This window comes from Pseudophryne corroboree, chromosome 9 (genome assembly GCF_028390025.1).
Source record: "Pseudophryne corroboree isolate aPseCor3 chromosome 9, aPseCor3.hap2, whole genome shotgun sequence".
In the NCBI taxonomy this organism is placed as follows: domain Eukaryota; kingdom Metazoa; phylum Chordata; class Amphibia; order Anura; family Myobatrachidae; genus Pseudophryne; species Pseudophryne corroboree.
In genome coordinates this window covers 431,748,737-431,765,850 of record NC_086452.1, presented here as the reverse complement: position 1 = coordinate 431,765,850, position 17,114 = coordinate 431,748,737, and the positions used below count along the sequence as shown (strand labels likewise).

The 17,114-nt window shown below is 48.8% G+C and overlaps 1 protein-coding gene across 3 annotated transcripts in view; it reads left to right on the top strand.

Annotated features, from left to right (window-relative positions):
- GXYLT2 (glucoside xylosyltransferase 2) overlaps window positions 1-17,114 on the top strand; it is a 151,227-nt gene that overhangs the window by 119,729 nt on the left and 14,384 nt on the right. For all 3 annotated transcript variants that reach the window (XM_063941035.1, XM_063941033.1, XM_063941034.1), the window contains exons 5-6: window positions 4,013-4,136; window positions 5,991-6,163. In XM_063941035.1, the coding sequence (XP_063797105.1) occupies window positions 4,013-4,136; window positions 5,991-6,163 (297 nt within the window). The remainder of the gene's footprint in view (window positions 1-4,012; window positions 4,137-5,990; window positions 6,164-17,114) is intronic.

Here is a 17,114-nt window from a genome sequence, read left to right as displayed (position 1 = left end):
GCCCCGCTCTAATGCCCCCCCCCCCCCCTGCAAGCCCCACTCTAATGCCCCTCCTGCAGGCCCCGCTCCCTCCTGCAGGCCCCGCTCTGATGCCCACCTGCAGGCCTTGCTCTGATCTCCACACTGCTAACAGGCAAAACACTGCTTCGGCTGCAGCGTTCGCATGCTGATGCCCTGTGAAGTGTGCGCATGCGTAGAAGCTGCACTGCACGTGCGCACACTGTGAAATGTGACGGCATCTCTCATCTGTGAACGCCTCTGCCTAGTAGACAGGCATACGGGGCGTCCTTGTCCTGTGCTGCCCCTCCCCCCGCATGTCAGTGTAATGGATCGTAGATGTGCGATTTTTTTGCACATCTACGATCCATGCTGAATTAGGCTTATAGTCTATGGTTTAGGGCATAGGTCTTCAACCTGTGGCCCTCCAGCTGCTGCGGAACTACACATCCCAGCATGCCCTGCCTCAGTTTTACCATGCCTTAATAGCAAAACTGTGGCAGGGCATGGTGGGATGTGTAGTTCCGCAGCAGCTGGAGGGCCACAGGTTGAAGACCCATGGTTTAGGGATAGGCTTTGGTACATGTGAGAGCTAAGGTTAGGTTAAGGTGAGACATAACGTAGAGATTAGCGGACATCCCATTATTCTAAATGCTTGCTCACAGATGGTCCACAAGCTATTGCTTTAGACCAGTGGTTCCCTCACCTCTTTGAATCACAGTGTACAGTTTGGGAACCACTGCTTTAGAGCAACTGTCCGCATGACAGATACCAGGCTTTCCCTAAAGCTACATATGTTCAGTCAGTTACTAGATGCCAAAGAAATAATGGGTCTAATACAAAGATGGACGCTAGTAAGACAGTGGCTGCATCTTTGTACGCAGCAGCTTTCTTACTAGCATCCATCTTTGAGGTTAATCTGATCAGCTGCTGCGTCTGAAGACCCAGCATCGGACAGCCACTGGCCATCTGGGTAAGCCTAAACTTACGCAAAATGTCCGCCCAAACTCTTCTACCGAGGCCAGTAAATCTGTACTGGAAACCGCAGACACTGGTGTCAGCATGCTCTGGCTGACGCAAACCCCCCGGCACTGCAAAAAAAGGGAATGATGAAAAATGAGTCTGTGAGTTTAATAATAGACAGTCCAGTATCTCTCAGACATGAGCTGCCCTGTTTTCATCAAATCAATGTATTGTGCTAAAAATAGGGTATTCGCTATTTCTCTGCCCTACATCTGTACATTACATTAGAAAGGACTGTACAGCACTACATGTGGACACGACAGTACAACAAAGAAGGACCTCTTCAGCACCGCTGCAATAAACCAGTATACGTGAGCTGTAAAGCCTGACTACAACAGCTGATAAAGCAGAGGCCCCGCAGTGTAAATCAGAGACACCTCGGCACTGAGCCAGTCACTCCGTGCTACATTGTGACCGCAATGTTCCAGATCAGTAGAATCCTCTCTCAAGGTGAACAGAGTCGCTCATGTCCCCACTGGACTGGAGAACAATAGGGAGATCTACAGCGCTTTCCCCTGCTCCTGTCAGTGTTATTTACGGCTACACACAGGATAATAGGGTACTGAATGCACAGGGCCTGCAGGGAGATAACCAGTGCATATTAATCATCTGAGCCCCGGAAATTAAAGCGACGCTATTATGTCCTTATACACAATGTGCAACCTGTAGCCTCGGTTCGCACTCAGCAGTTTCCCTGCCACATTCAAAACGTATAGAGGGTGACTTACGCAGCCACAGAAAAGTTGGCACTTGCCGTTGTAATGTGCGTATTTTGCAACTCCGTTATAAAGACTGCTCAAGTATTCCCTGCTTCGGGATTTTTTCACATTTTGGGCCTGATTTGAGGTGGACGTAGTTGCAGCCGTGTCTTTTTTTCTGCAGCAGTGTCAATGGGGGTCATTCCGAGTTGATTGCTAGCTGCCGTTCGCAGCGCAGCGATCAGGCTAAAAATCGGCACTTCTGCGTATGCGGCTCAATGCGCACATGCGACGTACTTTCACAAAAGCCGGTGCAGTTTCACACAAGGTCTAGCGACGCTTTTCAGTCGCACTGCTGGCCACAGAGCGATTGACAGGAAGTGGGTGTTTCTGGGTGGTAACTGACCGTATTCGGGGAGTGTGTGTAAAAACGTAGGCGTGACAAACGCGGGCGTGCCTGGAGAAATGCAGGCGTGGCTGGCCGAACGCAGGGCGTGTTCGTGACGTAAAAACAGGAACTAAATAGTCTGAAGTGATCGCTAGCTAGGAGTAAGTCTGGAGCTACTCTGAAACTGCACATTCTTTTTTTTTTGTAGCAGCGCTGCGATCCTTTCGTTCGCACTTCTGCTAAGTTAAGATACACTCCCAGAGGGCGGCGGAATGAGAGCCAATGTCTTTATGCAAATGTCATGACTGATTTTCAACCTACCAGTGGCAGCGGGGCTATTCCGTTACAGCACGCACTGAGATGCAGCATCGTTGCACCTTTGGATACTATGGGCCCGAATAAGAGCTGATCGCTGCTGGGCGTTTTTGTTCAGCGGGCGATTATTGATAGACTGCGCATGCCTGTGCACCGCAGTGCGCAAACACGTCGCCAAAAAACAACAGGCATAGCCAAACAGCGTCAGGCTGGTGCGAAAATTTCAATTGCACAGCGATTCACTTGCTGATTGACAGGGAGAGACCGTTTGGGGGGGGTAACTGACCGGTTTCTGGGAGTGTCAGGAAAAACGCAGGCGTTCCCAAGCGCTTTCAGGGAGGGTGTGTGACGTCCGCTTCGGCCCCGATCAGCCTGTTCTCATCGCACTGTAGGAGTAAGTCCTGGGCTGCGCACACACTGCACATGGTGGAAAAAAATAATTCAATGGTGAGTGAGGTGCGAACGGATTTGCAGCTGTCCGCTGACTGAGGTGTTTTTTTAGCACGGCGTACACATGCGATCGCACACTGGCACGGGTTAATATACACCCCCCTTGGGAGGCGACTATCTGATCGCAGGACAACAAATTTAGCAGCACAGCGATTAGGTCTGAATCACCTCCTATGTCATAGATTTGCGCCTACAGTATCGCAGATGCAATTTCGCTATCTAAACATGGCCGACTGTGTCAGCACAACTGCGTCTTTTTATACAGTTTCTGAGTGGGCAGCCTTATTATGTCTCTGCTTAGGTGCAGTGAAATATCCAGACTCTAAGCTATCATTGCCATCTAGTGGGCAGATAATCATGAAATGTTTCCATGTTTAATTGGATATAATAAGTAATACTTTGTATTACAGCGGCATGACCGCTCCTGGTCTTTCCTGGGCAGAGTAGTTTGTGCTGATTATAGTTAATAAACCATTATAAACCAAATAAAGAGACAATGACACAGTTTGGTCGTTGTGGACGTGTGGTGGCGGAATACATATGATATCCCGGCAGACGGGATGCCGGCTGTCACTGTACCCACAGCGGCATCCGCCAGCGAGTCCCCTCCGGTTGCGCTCTCCACAGGTTGTATTTCCACCCAGTTGGTGACGTGGGCCCACCAACCGAGTGGGAATACCAGGCGTTTGTCGGGATTCCGGGCATCCGTATTTCACAGGCTGTCGGTCTCCTGAACTCTGAGATCCCGACATCCGGTATATTGACTGCATCCTGTGGTGGCAGTAGCGCCACCTTTCCAATATTTCTAAAATAAAAGGGGCAAAACTGGACACACCTCTATAATCTTTGCCTGAATAGCGGAAATTTGATCTCATTCTAATACACGGGGCCACCGAGACTTCAGGCAGGTCCTGATGCTGTGAGGGGCATGGCCTCTGGAAGGGGACACCGGTACACCCCCTCATTGTATACATTACTATTATGCGTTCATTGGGGGCATGATTAAGGCATTGCAGGTGGGCGTGGTTATGTCTCTGCTGCACTACCGGCCCTCAGAAAGGCCCGGATAATTTTGTATCTGCCCCACCCCCTCTCTTGGGGGTCATTGGCTAATAGACGTACCTGTTTTCTGCTTTTCTAGAACAACATGATCCCGGCTGGTCTGACTTGGGAAGAGATGCTTCACCCGCTGTATCAGAAATACAAGAATTACATCACTTGGGGAGACCAGGACTTACTTAATATTATTTTTTATTTCAACCCTGGTACGTAGGACTCACGACTGTTTGTGACTAGGAGGAGACCCTTATTGGTTAAACGTAATATGTTTTTATAGCCAGTGTACATTATATCCTTGGCTGCAGGTTATTTGGAAACACATATTACAACTCTCTAAGTAGGAATGGAGAGTGGGCGCCAGGGGAAATCTGTCAGCATTTTCAATGTACACCCCCCTCTCCCCACATTGCAGGTTTGCTAGTAAAAAGAAAGCAATGAAATACATTCCCTGTAGACTAAAAGAGTGTTATTGTATATAAAACCGCCAGTAGTAGGGATTTAAAGGGAGTGTTGACAACCATGTTTTACTGTAGTACTTGAAAATATCTCAAACTACAGTTTCTGTAGTCGTATCCAACAGTGAAAAGAGTGGAGAAGTTGCCCATAGCAACCAATCCAGTTTGAGGTAGCATTTATCAAGTCAATTTGACAAAATGATAGGTTGTTGGTTAATTTGGGCAACTTCTCCACTGAACCACTTCTCCAGTCTTATCATTTCTTGATACATCAGCCACTAAGGGGTACATTTACTAAGCAGTGATAAGAGTGGAGAAGTGAGCCAGTGGAGAAGTTGCCCATGGCAACCAATCAGCACTGAAGTAACATCTATAATTTGCATGCTAGAAAATGATACAGAGCTGCTGATTGGTTGAGGGGAAATTTCTCCACTGGCTCACTTCTCCTTTCTTATCACTGCTTAGTAAATTAGTGGCACTAAGTTCTTAGCGGCACATTTAACAACGAATGATATTCCTGTTATTGCTCGCCTCGAATGATTATTGGGGCTACATCCAATTTGCTCTGAACTGTCATGTTTTGGAAAATTGACAGGAGCTGATTGGCTGGAGCACCATTTATTATTTGTAACGAGTGATAACAGGAATATCACTCGTTGTTAAATCTGCCCCTTAGAATTGTGAAAGAAGAGAAGTTTGCCTGTCTGAAAGCTGATTTGGTGATTCTCAGATACTCTGTTACTTTGCTTCACGGCACAGAACCATGTATACTTGTGGGGGCAGCATAGGCGTCGGAACGGGGGGGGGGGCAAGGGGGCAGCTTGACCCCCCCAAACATGATCGAGGCGCAGGCGCTGGTGCGGGGGAGCACTTCCTTCCGCATCCCCGTAAGCGGCTACAACTTTAAAAGCAATGTGCTGCCGCAGGCAGGGTGCGGGGCCCCTTCTGTACTGCCCGGCTGTCTCTTCACTGGTGATGTATTACTGGGAGGAGGCGTGGCTGTGGTCCCAGAATACGACGCCTCCTCCCAGTAATGCATCACCAAAGAAGAGACAGCCGGCCAGTACAGAAAGGGCGCTGCACCCTGCCTGCGGCCGCACACTACTTTAAAAGCCGCCCACGGGGATACATAGGTAAGCGCTCCCCCGCACCGATGAAGGGGGGGGGGGTTTGAAGGAGAGGAGACCGGCACCACGGGAGGGGGAGGAGGGGGGCGGAGGTTGAAGGAGAGGCGCAAAAACGAAATTCAAACTTGCCCCCCCCCCCCTGCGTGAAATCATTCTGGCGCCCCTGGGGGGCAGTATGGACTTGTACCGGCTGCGTGAAATCATTCTGGCGCCCCTGGGGGGCAGTATGGACTTGTACCGGCTGCGTGAAATCATTCTGGCGCCCCTGGGGGGCAGTATGGACTTGTACCGGCTGCGTGAAATCATTCTGGCGCCCCTGGGGGGCAGTATGGACTTGTACCGGCTGCGTGAAATCATTTTGGCGCCCCTGGGGGGCAGTATGGACTTGTACCGGGGATATGTGCTGAAAGTACTGTGCCTTGTGTGTGGAGATTTGTCACTGCTCGTATTTACCGTTTGTTTTATTTTCCCATGTCAGAGAGCCTGTATGTGTTCCCGTGCCAGTGGAATTATCGGCCCGACCACTGCATGTACGGCAGTAACTGTAAGTCGGCAGAGGAGGACGGTGTCTACATTCTCCACGGCAACAGAGGCGTGTACCATGATGACAAGCAGCCGGCTTTTAAAGCCTTCTATGAAGTCATTCGAGACGTACGTTCGCCCTTACATCTTGTTTTTGTACTGTTATTATCTGAAGGCTTTTCTTTTCTTTTCTCTTTTTTAGGAGAAGTTGCAGGAGAGTGTGTACAAACCAATCAGTACAAAGTAATTGTGAAACAGGCAATACCACAAGAGAGCGCTAGATACCGATCATTACTATATAAACATTTTATTCAATCACATAAAATAAAAGCATAAAAAATGCACATTTTCATAAAAGAATTATTCCCACTGCTGATATTATTTACACGCTGTCATATACTGTATCCTAATTGTATATTGCACAGATGTCCACATCCAAAAGACCAGTGTGGCTGGCTCGCTCCAAAGCAAATTATAAAGTCCCAATTTGTTTTAGGGAATGTGAATGGTGTTCACTAGATGGTGAATGTTCAGCTGTATAAACGATGGGCGCTATGCTACTACCTCCCCCGACCGCCAAACAATTTTGTGCTCACCACTTATTCCTTAGAGTCTCATGTGAGGCTGGCTGTCAGCATGCGGAATCCGTTGTGGTTGGTGGGAGCGGCGGTGTTCTATTCAGTTCACCGGGGAGGGAGGGCGCCGTTTCATCAGAAGGAAACCGTGGTTTGATTTTCACGGAGAAACATGTTAAGGACATCTCACGCTGCTGTTTTTCCGTGAGATCTACACAAGCACAGCACCACAGTCTGGACTCCAGCACACAGCAAACTGCCTGAATTCTGCAGCTACGAACGGCGCCCTCCCTCCCCGGTGAACTGAATAGAACACCGCCGCTCCCACCAACCACAATGGATTCGGGTCTGGGACTGAGGGTCGACAGCACAAAGGTCGACACACCTTAGGTCGACGCCAATTGGTCAACACACCTTAGGTCGACATGGACAAAAGGTCGACAGGAACAAGGTCGACATGGAAAAAGGTCGACATGAGTTTTTTATGTGTGTTTTTTGTGTCGTTTTCTTCGTAGAGTGACCGGGAACCCCAATTAGTGCACCGCGTCCCCCTCGCATGGCTTGCTTCGCTCGCCATGCTTCGGGCATGGTGCTTCGCTCCGCTACCGCTTCGCTCGGCACACTTTACCGTTCCAATCGTAGTCCACGTGGATCGTTAAGTATGAAAAGGTTCAAAAAAAAGAAAAAAATTGTGAAAAACTCATGTCGACCTTTTTCCATGTCGACCTTGTTCCTGTCGACCTTTTGTCCATGTCGACCTTTTGTGCATGTCGACCTAAGGTGTGTCGACCAATTGGCATCGACTTAAGGTGTGTCGACCTTTGTGCTGTCGACCTGGAGTCCGGATACCAACGGATTCCGCATGCTGACAGCCAGCCTCATATGAGACTCTAATGGGCCCTCCTCATTTCCCGATGCGCCGCCGAGGTGCCCGACGGCCGATACGGCCGACGAGCGACCCGGCGGCAGGGGGGGCAGTGACGGGGGGAGTGAAGTTTCTTCACTCCCCCCGTCACGCGGCTGCATTGAAGTGCAGGCAAATATGGACGAGATCGTCCATATTGGCCTGCATGCACAGCCGACGGGAGACCAGCGATGAACGAGCGCGGGGCCGCGCATCGTTCATCACTGGAGTCTCCACACTGAAAGATATGAACGAGTTCTCGTTCATTTATGAACGAGATCGTTCATATCTTTCAGAATATCGGCCAGTGTGTAGGGCCTTTAAGGAATAAGTGGTGAGCACAAAATTGTTTGGCGGTCGGGGGAGGTAGTAGCATAGCGCCCATCGTTTATACAGTTGAACATTCACCATCTAGTGAACACCATTCACATTCCCTAAAACAAATTGGGACTTTATAATTTGCTTTGGAGCGAGCCAGCCACACTGGTCTTTTGGATGTGGACATCTGTGCAATATACAATTAGGATACAGTATATGACAGCGTGTAAATAATATCAGCAGTGAGAATAATTCTTTTTGAAAATGTGCATTTTTTATGCTTTTATTTTATGTGATTGAATAAAATGTTTATATAGTAATGATCGGTATCTAGCGCTCTCTTGTGGTATTGCCTGTTTCACAATTACTTTGTATCTATTTGAGTATCGCAGAATACTCATGTGGGAGCAGCTATAAGTATATAGATATCAGTATATCAATTCTATTATATAAATTGGGTGACCAACAGCTTTATTTTGTGCCTTATATCAGAGCGCCTGATTTGATAATTTTAGGAGTCATAATTATCAAGCACTATAGTACAAACCGATAAGTGAAATATAGTCAAATATGGACAACCCCTTTGAAATAAAGATTAGTATTACGTTAATGTATGAAACTAAATCTAAAAGCATTTCATTTCCATAAAGAGCTAGTAAAACCTCTATCAGACATTGAGTATGTGCCGTAGGTCATATAATACTGAGCTAAGTCATACCCCTTTTCCACTAGCGTAGCACGGGTCGCAGCCGTGTCGTCTGACACGGCTGCGACCCGTGCTACAGCCCCCTGCAGACAGCGCTCACCAACCCGGCAATTGCCGGGTTGGTGACGCGCTAGTGACGCGGCAGGGGCGGCGCTGGGAGATCACATGATCTCCCAGCGCCGCCCTCCCTATGCACTGTGAATGGGAGCCGTGTCGCCTCGACACGGCTCCCGTTCACACTAGACAGCTAGCCGGGTTGAACACGTGTTCAACCCGGCTAGCTACCAGGGTAGGATTCCCGGATCACTTGATCCGGGAATTTGCCGGGGGACCCGTTTCCACTAGTGAAAAACACGGGTAAATGCGCCCCCCCGCGCATTTACCCGTGTTTAAAAGAGCTAGTGGAAAAAGGGGTATAATATGCATGAAGTAACTGGAATACTCGCATAAATAAATATGTCCACCATACTCTGTGTAACTCCTCTGAAGTTCCCTGTCATGTTGGGGGTGAGGCGCTGTTCTAACCAGGCAGTGAGTGACTGACAGACAAACTTGCTTTGTAGAAATGCTCTGTGAGGATCGGTGGTTTCATATACAGGCTTAGAGCCAATGACATCACAGTAGCTCAGAATAATACATCTACCTATATCCAATCCACTTATATCTACTTTCTGTAATGGAGTCGGGAGGTAATACTTCAGTATTGGAAAACGCCTGATTTTGAGGTGGGACTAAAGCAAAAAAACAAAACAAAAAAAAGACCAAGTACCTGTGCAGCTTTGTAAATCCATGCTGCACTGTAGGTGGGGCAGATGTAACATATGCAGAAAGATTTAGATGCGAGAGGGGCGTGTCCAAACTCACATTTAAATTGTTGTGTAAACATAAAGCTGCCCAGTATGTGTGGACTACATGCAAAAGCAGGCAGTATTTACCTTGCATGCAAAATGATAAATGTATTTGGTCCCCTTGCAGGGCAACATGGTTTGTCCTTGTACACAGGTACTTGCTCTTTCTTCCTTTACTCCCACCTCAGTATGTAACGTATGTAACCTTCATGTTCTTGACTAAAAATGTCCCTTAGGGGGATTTCATTATCATTGAATAAATATCTTGTTCATCTCCAAGGTCCTGTACTACAGGCAGCGGTGCAAGTATGCGGGTACGGGTGGGTACGGCGTACCCTTAAGAATTTTGCCGTGGGTACGCCGTACCCACACCGACAGGCCGCCGCTTGCTACCGCTGATGTGAGGGGAGGAGAGCGCAGCCTGCGGCTCTCCTGCCCCTCAATGTCTTCTTTCAAATCAGCGCCACCCGTGAGCCAATCAGAGCTCGCGGAGCTTTGATTGGCTCACGGATCGGCGCTGAAGATTGAACTCACCCGCCGGAGACTGAGGGGGAGGAGAGGCGCGGGCTGCGCTCTCCTCCCCTCACACAAGTCAGCAGCAGCGGTGAGCAGGGGAAGGGGAGGGGGGGGGGATTCTGCTGCTTCAGGAATACCTGGCACTGTGGGGGGCAATGTATATCTGGCACTGTGGGGGGCAATGTATATCTGGCACTGTGGGGGGCAATGTATATCTGGCACTGTGGGGGGCAATGTATATCTGGCACTGTGGGGGGCAATGTATATCTGGCACTGTTGTGGGCAATGTATATCTGGCACTGTGGGGGGCAATGTATATCTGGCACTGTGGGGGCAATGTATATCTGGCACTGTGGGGGGCAATGTATATCTGGCACTGTGGGGGGCAATGTATATCTGGCACTGTGGGGGGCAATGTATATCTGGCACTGTGGGGGGCAATGTATATCTGGCACTGTGGGGGGCAATGTATATCTGGCACTGTTGTGGGCAATGTATATCTGGCACTGTGGGGGGCAATGTATATCTGGCACTGTGGGGCATTCGTGTATCTAGCACTGTGGGGCATTCGTGTATCTAGCACTGTGGGGCATTCGTGTATCTGGCACTGTGGGGCATTCGTGTATCTGGCACTGTGGGGCATTCGTGTATCTGGCACTGTGGGGCAACGTGTATCTGGCACTGTGGGGGTCATATGTGTATCTGCCCCTCCCCCATATGTGTATAACGCCCACATTTCCATTGACCACGCCCCATACGGCAGCTGGCCACGTCCATTTTTGGCGCGCGCACACAGTACCTGTAAGACGTTTTTTCTACTTGCACCACTGATTACAGGGTCTGTCGATAGCCAGGTCATGTATCTAGTCCCTCGTCTGAAACATACATGTTCTCTTCTGTTTTTCTACCAACTGTTGCTGCAGTTAGTTAATGATTACGCTTTGCAGATCCAGGAGTTTAATCCGTTTTATGCAGATTATGATAAAACCAGCTTGTTCTCTTCCTCAGTTTGCAAGGCTGGCTGACTATTGGTGCACAGTCTTTTAGCTAATTTTTTTTTTTTTGAATTCAATATTTTTTATTGAGATTTTCAATTTTGTTTTAACATTTCACACATACAACACACAAACAATTTCCACACCCAACATGTGTGGAGGTAGCAGTACATGTATGCAGTCTGTACTATATTCAGTAATCATTATTACTCATAAAACATGTAATCATATAGCATTGGTGTCTTAGCTCAACACGTCCTAAACACAACAGATCTCTTAATCCCATAAACAGAGCAGAATTATCACATTGTGTTACAAACATCATAGCAAGGCAAGACCGGCCGCGGGGACTCCCCCCTCGCGCAACATCCCTTATTGACTCACGGGGAAGAACACGGGTTTAGCTATATCTCTCTTTGTAATACTTAGAGTCCATCCATCTACCCCATATTGTGGACCACTTCCCCTCCACCTTCCTAGCCAGAAACACAAATTTTTCATGCGCAATTGTTTCATTGACCAGGGATATCCACGCCCCAGGAGTCGGGGCCTCACTGGCTAGCCATAGCCGGGCAATACAGACCCTAGCTAAAGCGCATAAGTTAATAACATATCGCCTACTAGGTGGGTCTAAGGCTTCCTCGTCCACAATCAACAGTGTACAAAGTGCAGGAGTACATACGAAGGAGGGAATACCTGTGTCACATAAAATCCGTATAACCGCCGTCCAAAACACAGACACACCAGGACACAACCATAGTAAATGCCAAAAGTCTGCATCCATGACCCCACATCTAGGGCATTGCGAGTTGTGAGCACCCCCGATATGTGCTAATCTCACCGGGGTCATATACACCCTGTGTAGAATGTATAGTTGTATTTGCTGATATCTAACAGAGGAAGTGGAGATCCGATGGGCCCCTATGGCAGTATTCCATGCATCGTCCGATATCGTACCCACATCCGATTCCCACCTACCCCGAAGAGCCATGAGAGGGTCACTGTGGTGCATTTGCAGGATACGACCATATATCCTAGAGACTAAATGACCCGAGTCTAGCGTTTGCAACATTGTTTTAACCGGGGAATCAGCTAGGACTGGAGGACCATTTGGAAACTGGGCTGCCAGTGCATGTCTCAACTGTAGGAATTGAAAAAAGAACCTTGAGGGAATGTTATGTGCGTGTTGAAGTTGTTGGAAAGAGTTAAGAATCCCGTCACTATATATATGGCCCAGAGATGATACTCCCCATCTTCCCCAAACTTCTCGGACCTGAAGATGACACAGTTCCGAAAGCCCATATATGTTATCTAGAGGGGTGTCAGGGTCGACGCCGTGGCCCCGCATCACCGAGTGCACCGCTTTCCACACCAGGATGGCTTGCTTAATAAGCGGTATTGTGGACATTTTAACGCTGCCACATAGAAGTAGCTGTAATGGGGAGCCCCCCGGGTAGTCGTGATGCAGCATCAGTGAATGCAAAGCCAAGGGGTCGAGATCATTGACCCACTCCCAAACATGTATCGGTTGCGCCGCGTAGTAGTAGAAACGGAAATTGGGGAGAGCCAGACCCCCCGTTTCACGTGTTCTGGTCATGGTGTCTAGTTTTAAGCGTGCTCGTTTACTAGCCCACACCAGGGAGGACAGCAACCCGTCTATTTGTTTGAAAATCTTCTGTGGGATGTAAACGGGTGATTGCTGCAGGACATAGAGAAGCTTGGGCAGGAAGACCATTTTAACCATATTCACCCGCCCCGTGACTGTTAAGGGCAACTTACCCCACGTCTGCACCCGGCCGCGGAGATACCCTATTTGAGGAGCAATATTAAGAGAAGAGAATTTTTGAGAGTTATTAGATACCCAGATACCCAAATATTTGAAAGATTCCACCCACTTCAGTGGAAGAACCACCAACGGGGATGCAGGGACTTCGCCCTTAAGTGGAATAATAGAGGATTTCTCCCAGTTTATCAGTAAACCAGAGTATCGCCCGAACCCATCAATAATTTCCAAGATCCTAGGCATAGACTCAGCATAGCGATCCACAAACATCAGGATGTCATCAGCGTATAGGGCCACTCTGTCCTCCCGATCACCCACTTTAAGTCCATAAATACCCGCATTTGTTCTCAGAAGACATGCAAGGGGTTCAACGGCCATAGCAAACAGGGTAGGGGACAAGGGGCATCCCTGTCGCGTGCCTCTAGATAAGGGAAAGGAGTGAGATACGAAACCATTGACCGCCACCCTTGCCGAGGGAGAGGAGTACATCAGTTGAACATACTTAATAAATTTCGGGCCGATGCCAAATCTACGCATAACTTCCCATAAATATTCCCATTCCACAGAATCAAAAGCCTTAGCGGCATCCAGTGAAACGACAATGGAGGAGGAAGGGTCCGCCCGGGGGAATTGTAGGTGGGTAAACAGGCGTCTGAGATTAATGGAGGTCGATTTATTAGGCATAAATCCCGTCTGATCTGGGTGTATAATGTGGGAGATAACTGTATTTAGTCTAGTAGCCAATATCTTAGCCAAAATTTTTATGTCAGTGGGTAGGAGGGATATAGGACGGTAGGACTCCACTTTCTTAGGATCCTTGTCAGGTTTAGGGAGAACCACAATCACTGCCTCCGCCATAGACGGGGGGAGAGAATCCTGTGTAAACATCTGGTCATATAACTCAAGTAGGCGGGGGACAAAAAACTCCAAATTATGCTTATAGACCTCGGATGGTATTCCATCCAAGCCCGGGGCTTTACCACTAGGAGAGGCCTCAATCGCTGCTCTAACTTCGTCAGGGGAAATAGGCACCTCCAAAAGGTCACAGGCCTCCCTGGACAGGGTAGGGAAGCAGACACCATCCAAGTAATCATGTAATTGTGTTAAGGTACAATCTAATTTAGATTCATATAAGTGACTATAGAAGGATACAAATGCAGCCGTGATCTGTGGAGTCCGGGTCAGGTGGACACCTTCAGTGCTCACAATTTCTACCACCACACTAGTAGGTCTGTCTCCCCGAGCCAGCGAGGCCAGGTATGTCCCCGGCCTGTCCCCTGTAGCGTAAAAGGTATGGGATGAGAAAAGGAGTCTATGCTGAGTCTTTTCCATTAGGTAGCCTCTCCATTCCCTCTGAGCCGACAACCAGGCTGACTTGGAACTAATCAAGGAATCCTGCAAGTATTGTAGTTCTGCAGCGACACTCCGGGCCTCCAACTCAACCTCCCTTCTCCTATAAAAGGATTTTAACTCAGACACCCGTTTAATCAAACTCCCCCGTAGAAAAGCCTTAAATGTGTCCCATAAGTTAGAGATAGACTGGTCAGTACTATTTAGCTCGAAAAACTCCCGCCATGCGGCTACCATTTCAGATCCATCTCCCATATGAACGAGCCAGAATGGGTTAAATTTCCACACAGCTTGGCCTCTATCACAATTAAAGTCTAAATTAAAGGTCAAGGGGGAGTGGTCTGATATACCTCTAGTCTCATATCTAATATTGCCGACGCGGGGAACCATGTCACTCGAGAGGAGGGCCAAGTCAATCCTGGAGAACGAAGAATGGGAGTGTGAAAAACACGAATATTGTTTAAGAGAAGGGTGTCTCAGTCTCCACGGATCGACCAGGCCCAACCCCATCACCACATCTGCAAACCCAGACCTCCCAGGCCCCGCAGCAGATGGAGACATGGAGAGCCTATCCATTGCCACGTCTAGCACATTATTGAAGTCCCCCAAGCAGATAACAGACACCCCGGGGGATAAGGCCATGAACCCAGCAACCCTCTTAAGTACATCGGGAGAGTATGGAGGGGGCACATAGACTGCTAGCAGGAGGACAGGAACATAAAACAATCTACATTTCAAGAACACAAATCTCCCCCAAGGATCCGTTTGTATAGACTCCATTACAAAAGGGATGGTCCGCTTAATAAGGACTGAAACCCCGCGTGAGGCGGACGTGTGCATAGAGTGGTATGCCCAACCCACCCAGGCCCTCTTCAGTGAGAGAATCCTACTACCCACCAAATGTGTTTCCATAAGACAAACAATATCAGCGGCATAGTGTTTGAGCTGTCGGAGCACAAGGGACCTCTTAACTTTATCGTTGAGCCCTCTCACATTCCACGACAACACCTTAATCCCCGTCATTGCACATCAGAGGTATAATCAGTACATCGCCCCGCAGCTGGTCAGCCCCACCACCTACAAATTCTGTAACCAGACACCATTGCTTATATTGCACAGTTGTAAACCATGTACTTTCACAACATACATTTCCGCTCAAAAAGTAAACATAACCCAGCCCCCTCCCCTTTCCCCCACCCTGTATACCACCCCCAACATGCAGCATACCTGGATCCCAAAACTGAGTGTACATACCTAAAAACTAAAATAAACCAAACTGTATTGCACCATTGGCAGGTGCATACACTCCTTAATCGGGGCCAAGAATGTAATGACTCTCGGGAATAGAGAACAACTAGAAAACAGCGAAATTAGAAAGTTGCTCCCAGCCACTAATCATTCCCCCCTCGAAAACAAAAACAAATGAGGGGGATTATAAAGATCCGCCCCCTAGGTCCTTCTAATACCCAAGATAAAAACCACACTCTGATATCAGAAAACCACCTATGGCAAGGCAAACATTCAGCAGTCCCCCCTGTCCCCCCATCCTCCCACATTGAGACCGATAATATACCAGGAAGAAAAGAGAGCAAAAGAACCCCAGGGTATAATCATATACAAGAACATGCCAAGTATATCATAGTTGACTTAAAGAGTATACATATGTCCTGTCTGAGCTGCGGTAACAATGTAAGGGAAGCATCGACAGCACTCAAACAGGCCCTGCAATAACTAACACATGTATGCAAAACAGACAAAATAATTAGCCCTAAGGAGATCAGAAGAAAATCAGCTTCCAATATCAGCCGGATAGTTACTAATCCGCAAGGGCGCGCCTCGCCGGGAATCGTCTGTCCAGCCACACCATGGCCTCACGAGGGGTCGCGAAAAACTTTGTTTCCCCATCCGCCACCACCCGCAGTCTGGACGGGAATAGCATGGCATACGGCAGGTCAAGTTCACGTAGCCTCCTCTTGACGGGTATAAACTGAGCCCTATCTTTTTGTACATCCACCGCAAAGTCCGGGAAGACCGATATTGGCGATCCATTCCATTTCAAAGGGCCCTTAGTACGAGCCAGCCTCAGAACGGTGTCCCGATCCCGGTAGTGGAGGAACTTAGCAATAAAGGTACGGGGTGGTGTCCCCGGCGGCAGCGGGCGCATTGGGACTCTATGGGCCCGTTCAACAGAAAAGTAAGGTGAGAATTCCTCAGATCCGAAAAAATCACGGAGCCATTTTACAAGAAATTCCTCGGGAGTGGGGCCCTCTTCTTTTTCAGGTAGGCCAATAAAGCGGACATTGTTGCGCCGCAGACGCCCCTCCACATCCGTGAGCTTTTTGCGTACATCATTCATCTGGGACTCCAATGCATCAGTGCGACGACCCAGCGGACCAACGGTATCTTCAATATTGGAAATACGGGTCTCTGCTTCTCCCACTCTCTCTCTCACCCGTTGGAGGTCTTGATGAATAATGGAGAGGTCGGACTGCACCTGCCCGATTTTATCAGCCAGACGCACTTCACTGGCATTTACCGCATCCAGGACTCTCTGCAGTGCGGCATCTGGAGGGTCAGAGGAGACGGAGCTGTTAGCGGGGGTTGGGGGCGATACCTCGGATCTTGTAGTCTCCCCTCTCCGCTGCTGAGGGCCCTGGTCACGAACAAACTTATCCATCGCCCCTGCCGCTGCGCCAGTCTGGCGACCCTTCACCATTTTGGACAGCACGGTGTTGGTTCTCCTGGTCTGCAGGACGTATCAAAGCAAATATAGGCAAAGAAAAAAGGGGGGGGGGTGCCCACCTCAGCTGGCAAACGGGCGTCAGGCAAATTATAGATATGTAGAAATAGTCAGCAGGGCCACAATCCCTAGATGTACCGCTTCAGCAAGGGCACAGGGATTATCACTCCCTATCAGAGCTGCAGGATATATAAAGTGGTTTCCGGCACTTGAGGATAGAATTAGAGGGAGGGAGAGGGTCATATGCAACCCAGCATCCACCAGTGTCCCCAGCACCTGACTCCCTGAATAGTAGACAATGGCCGCCAAGGCAGTTACCCCGGATAAAGCCAGGCTATCCCACTC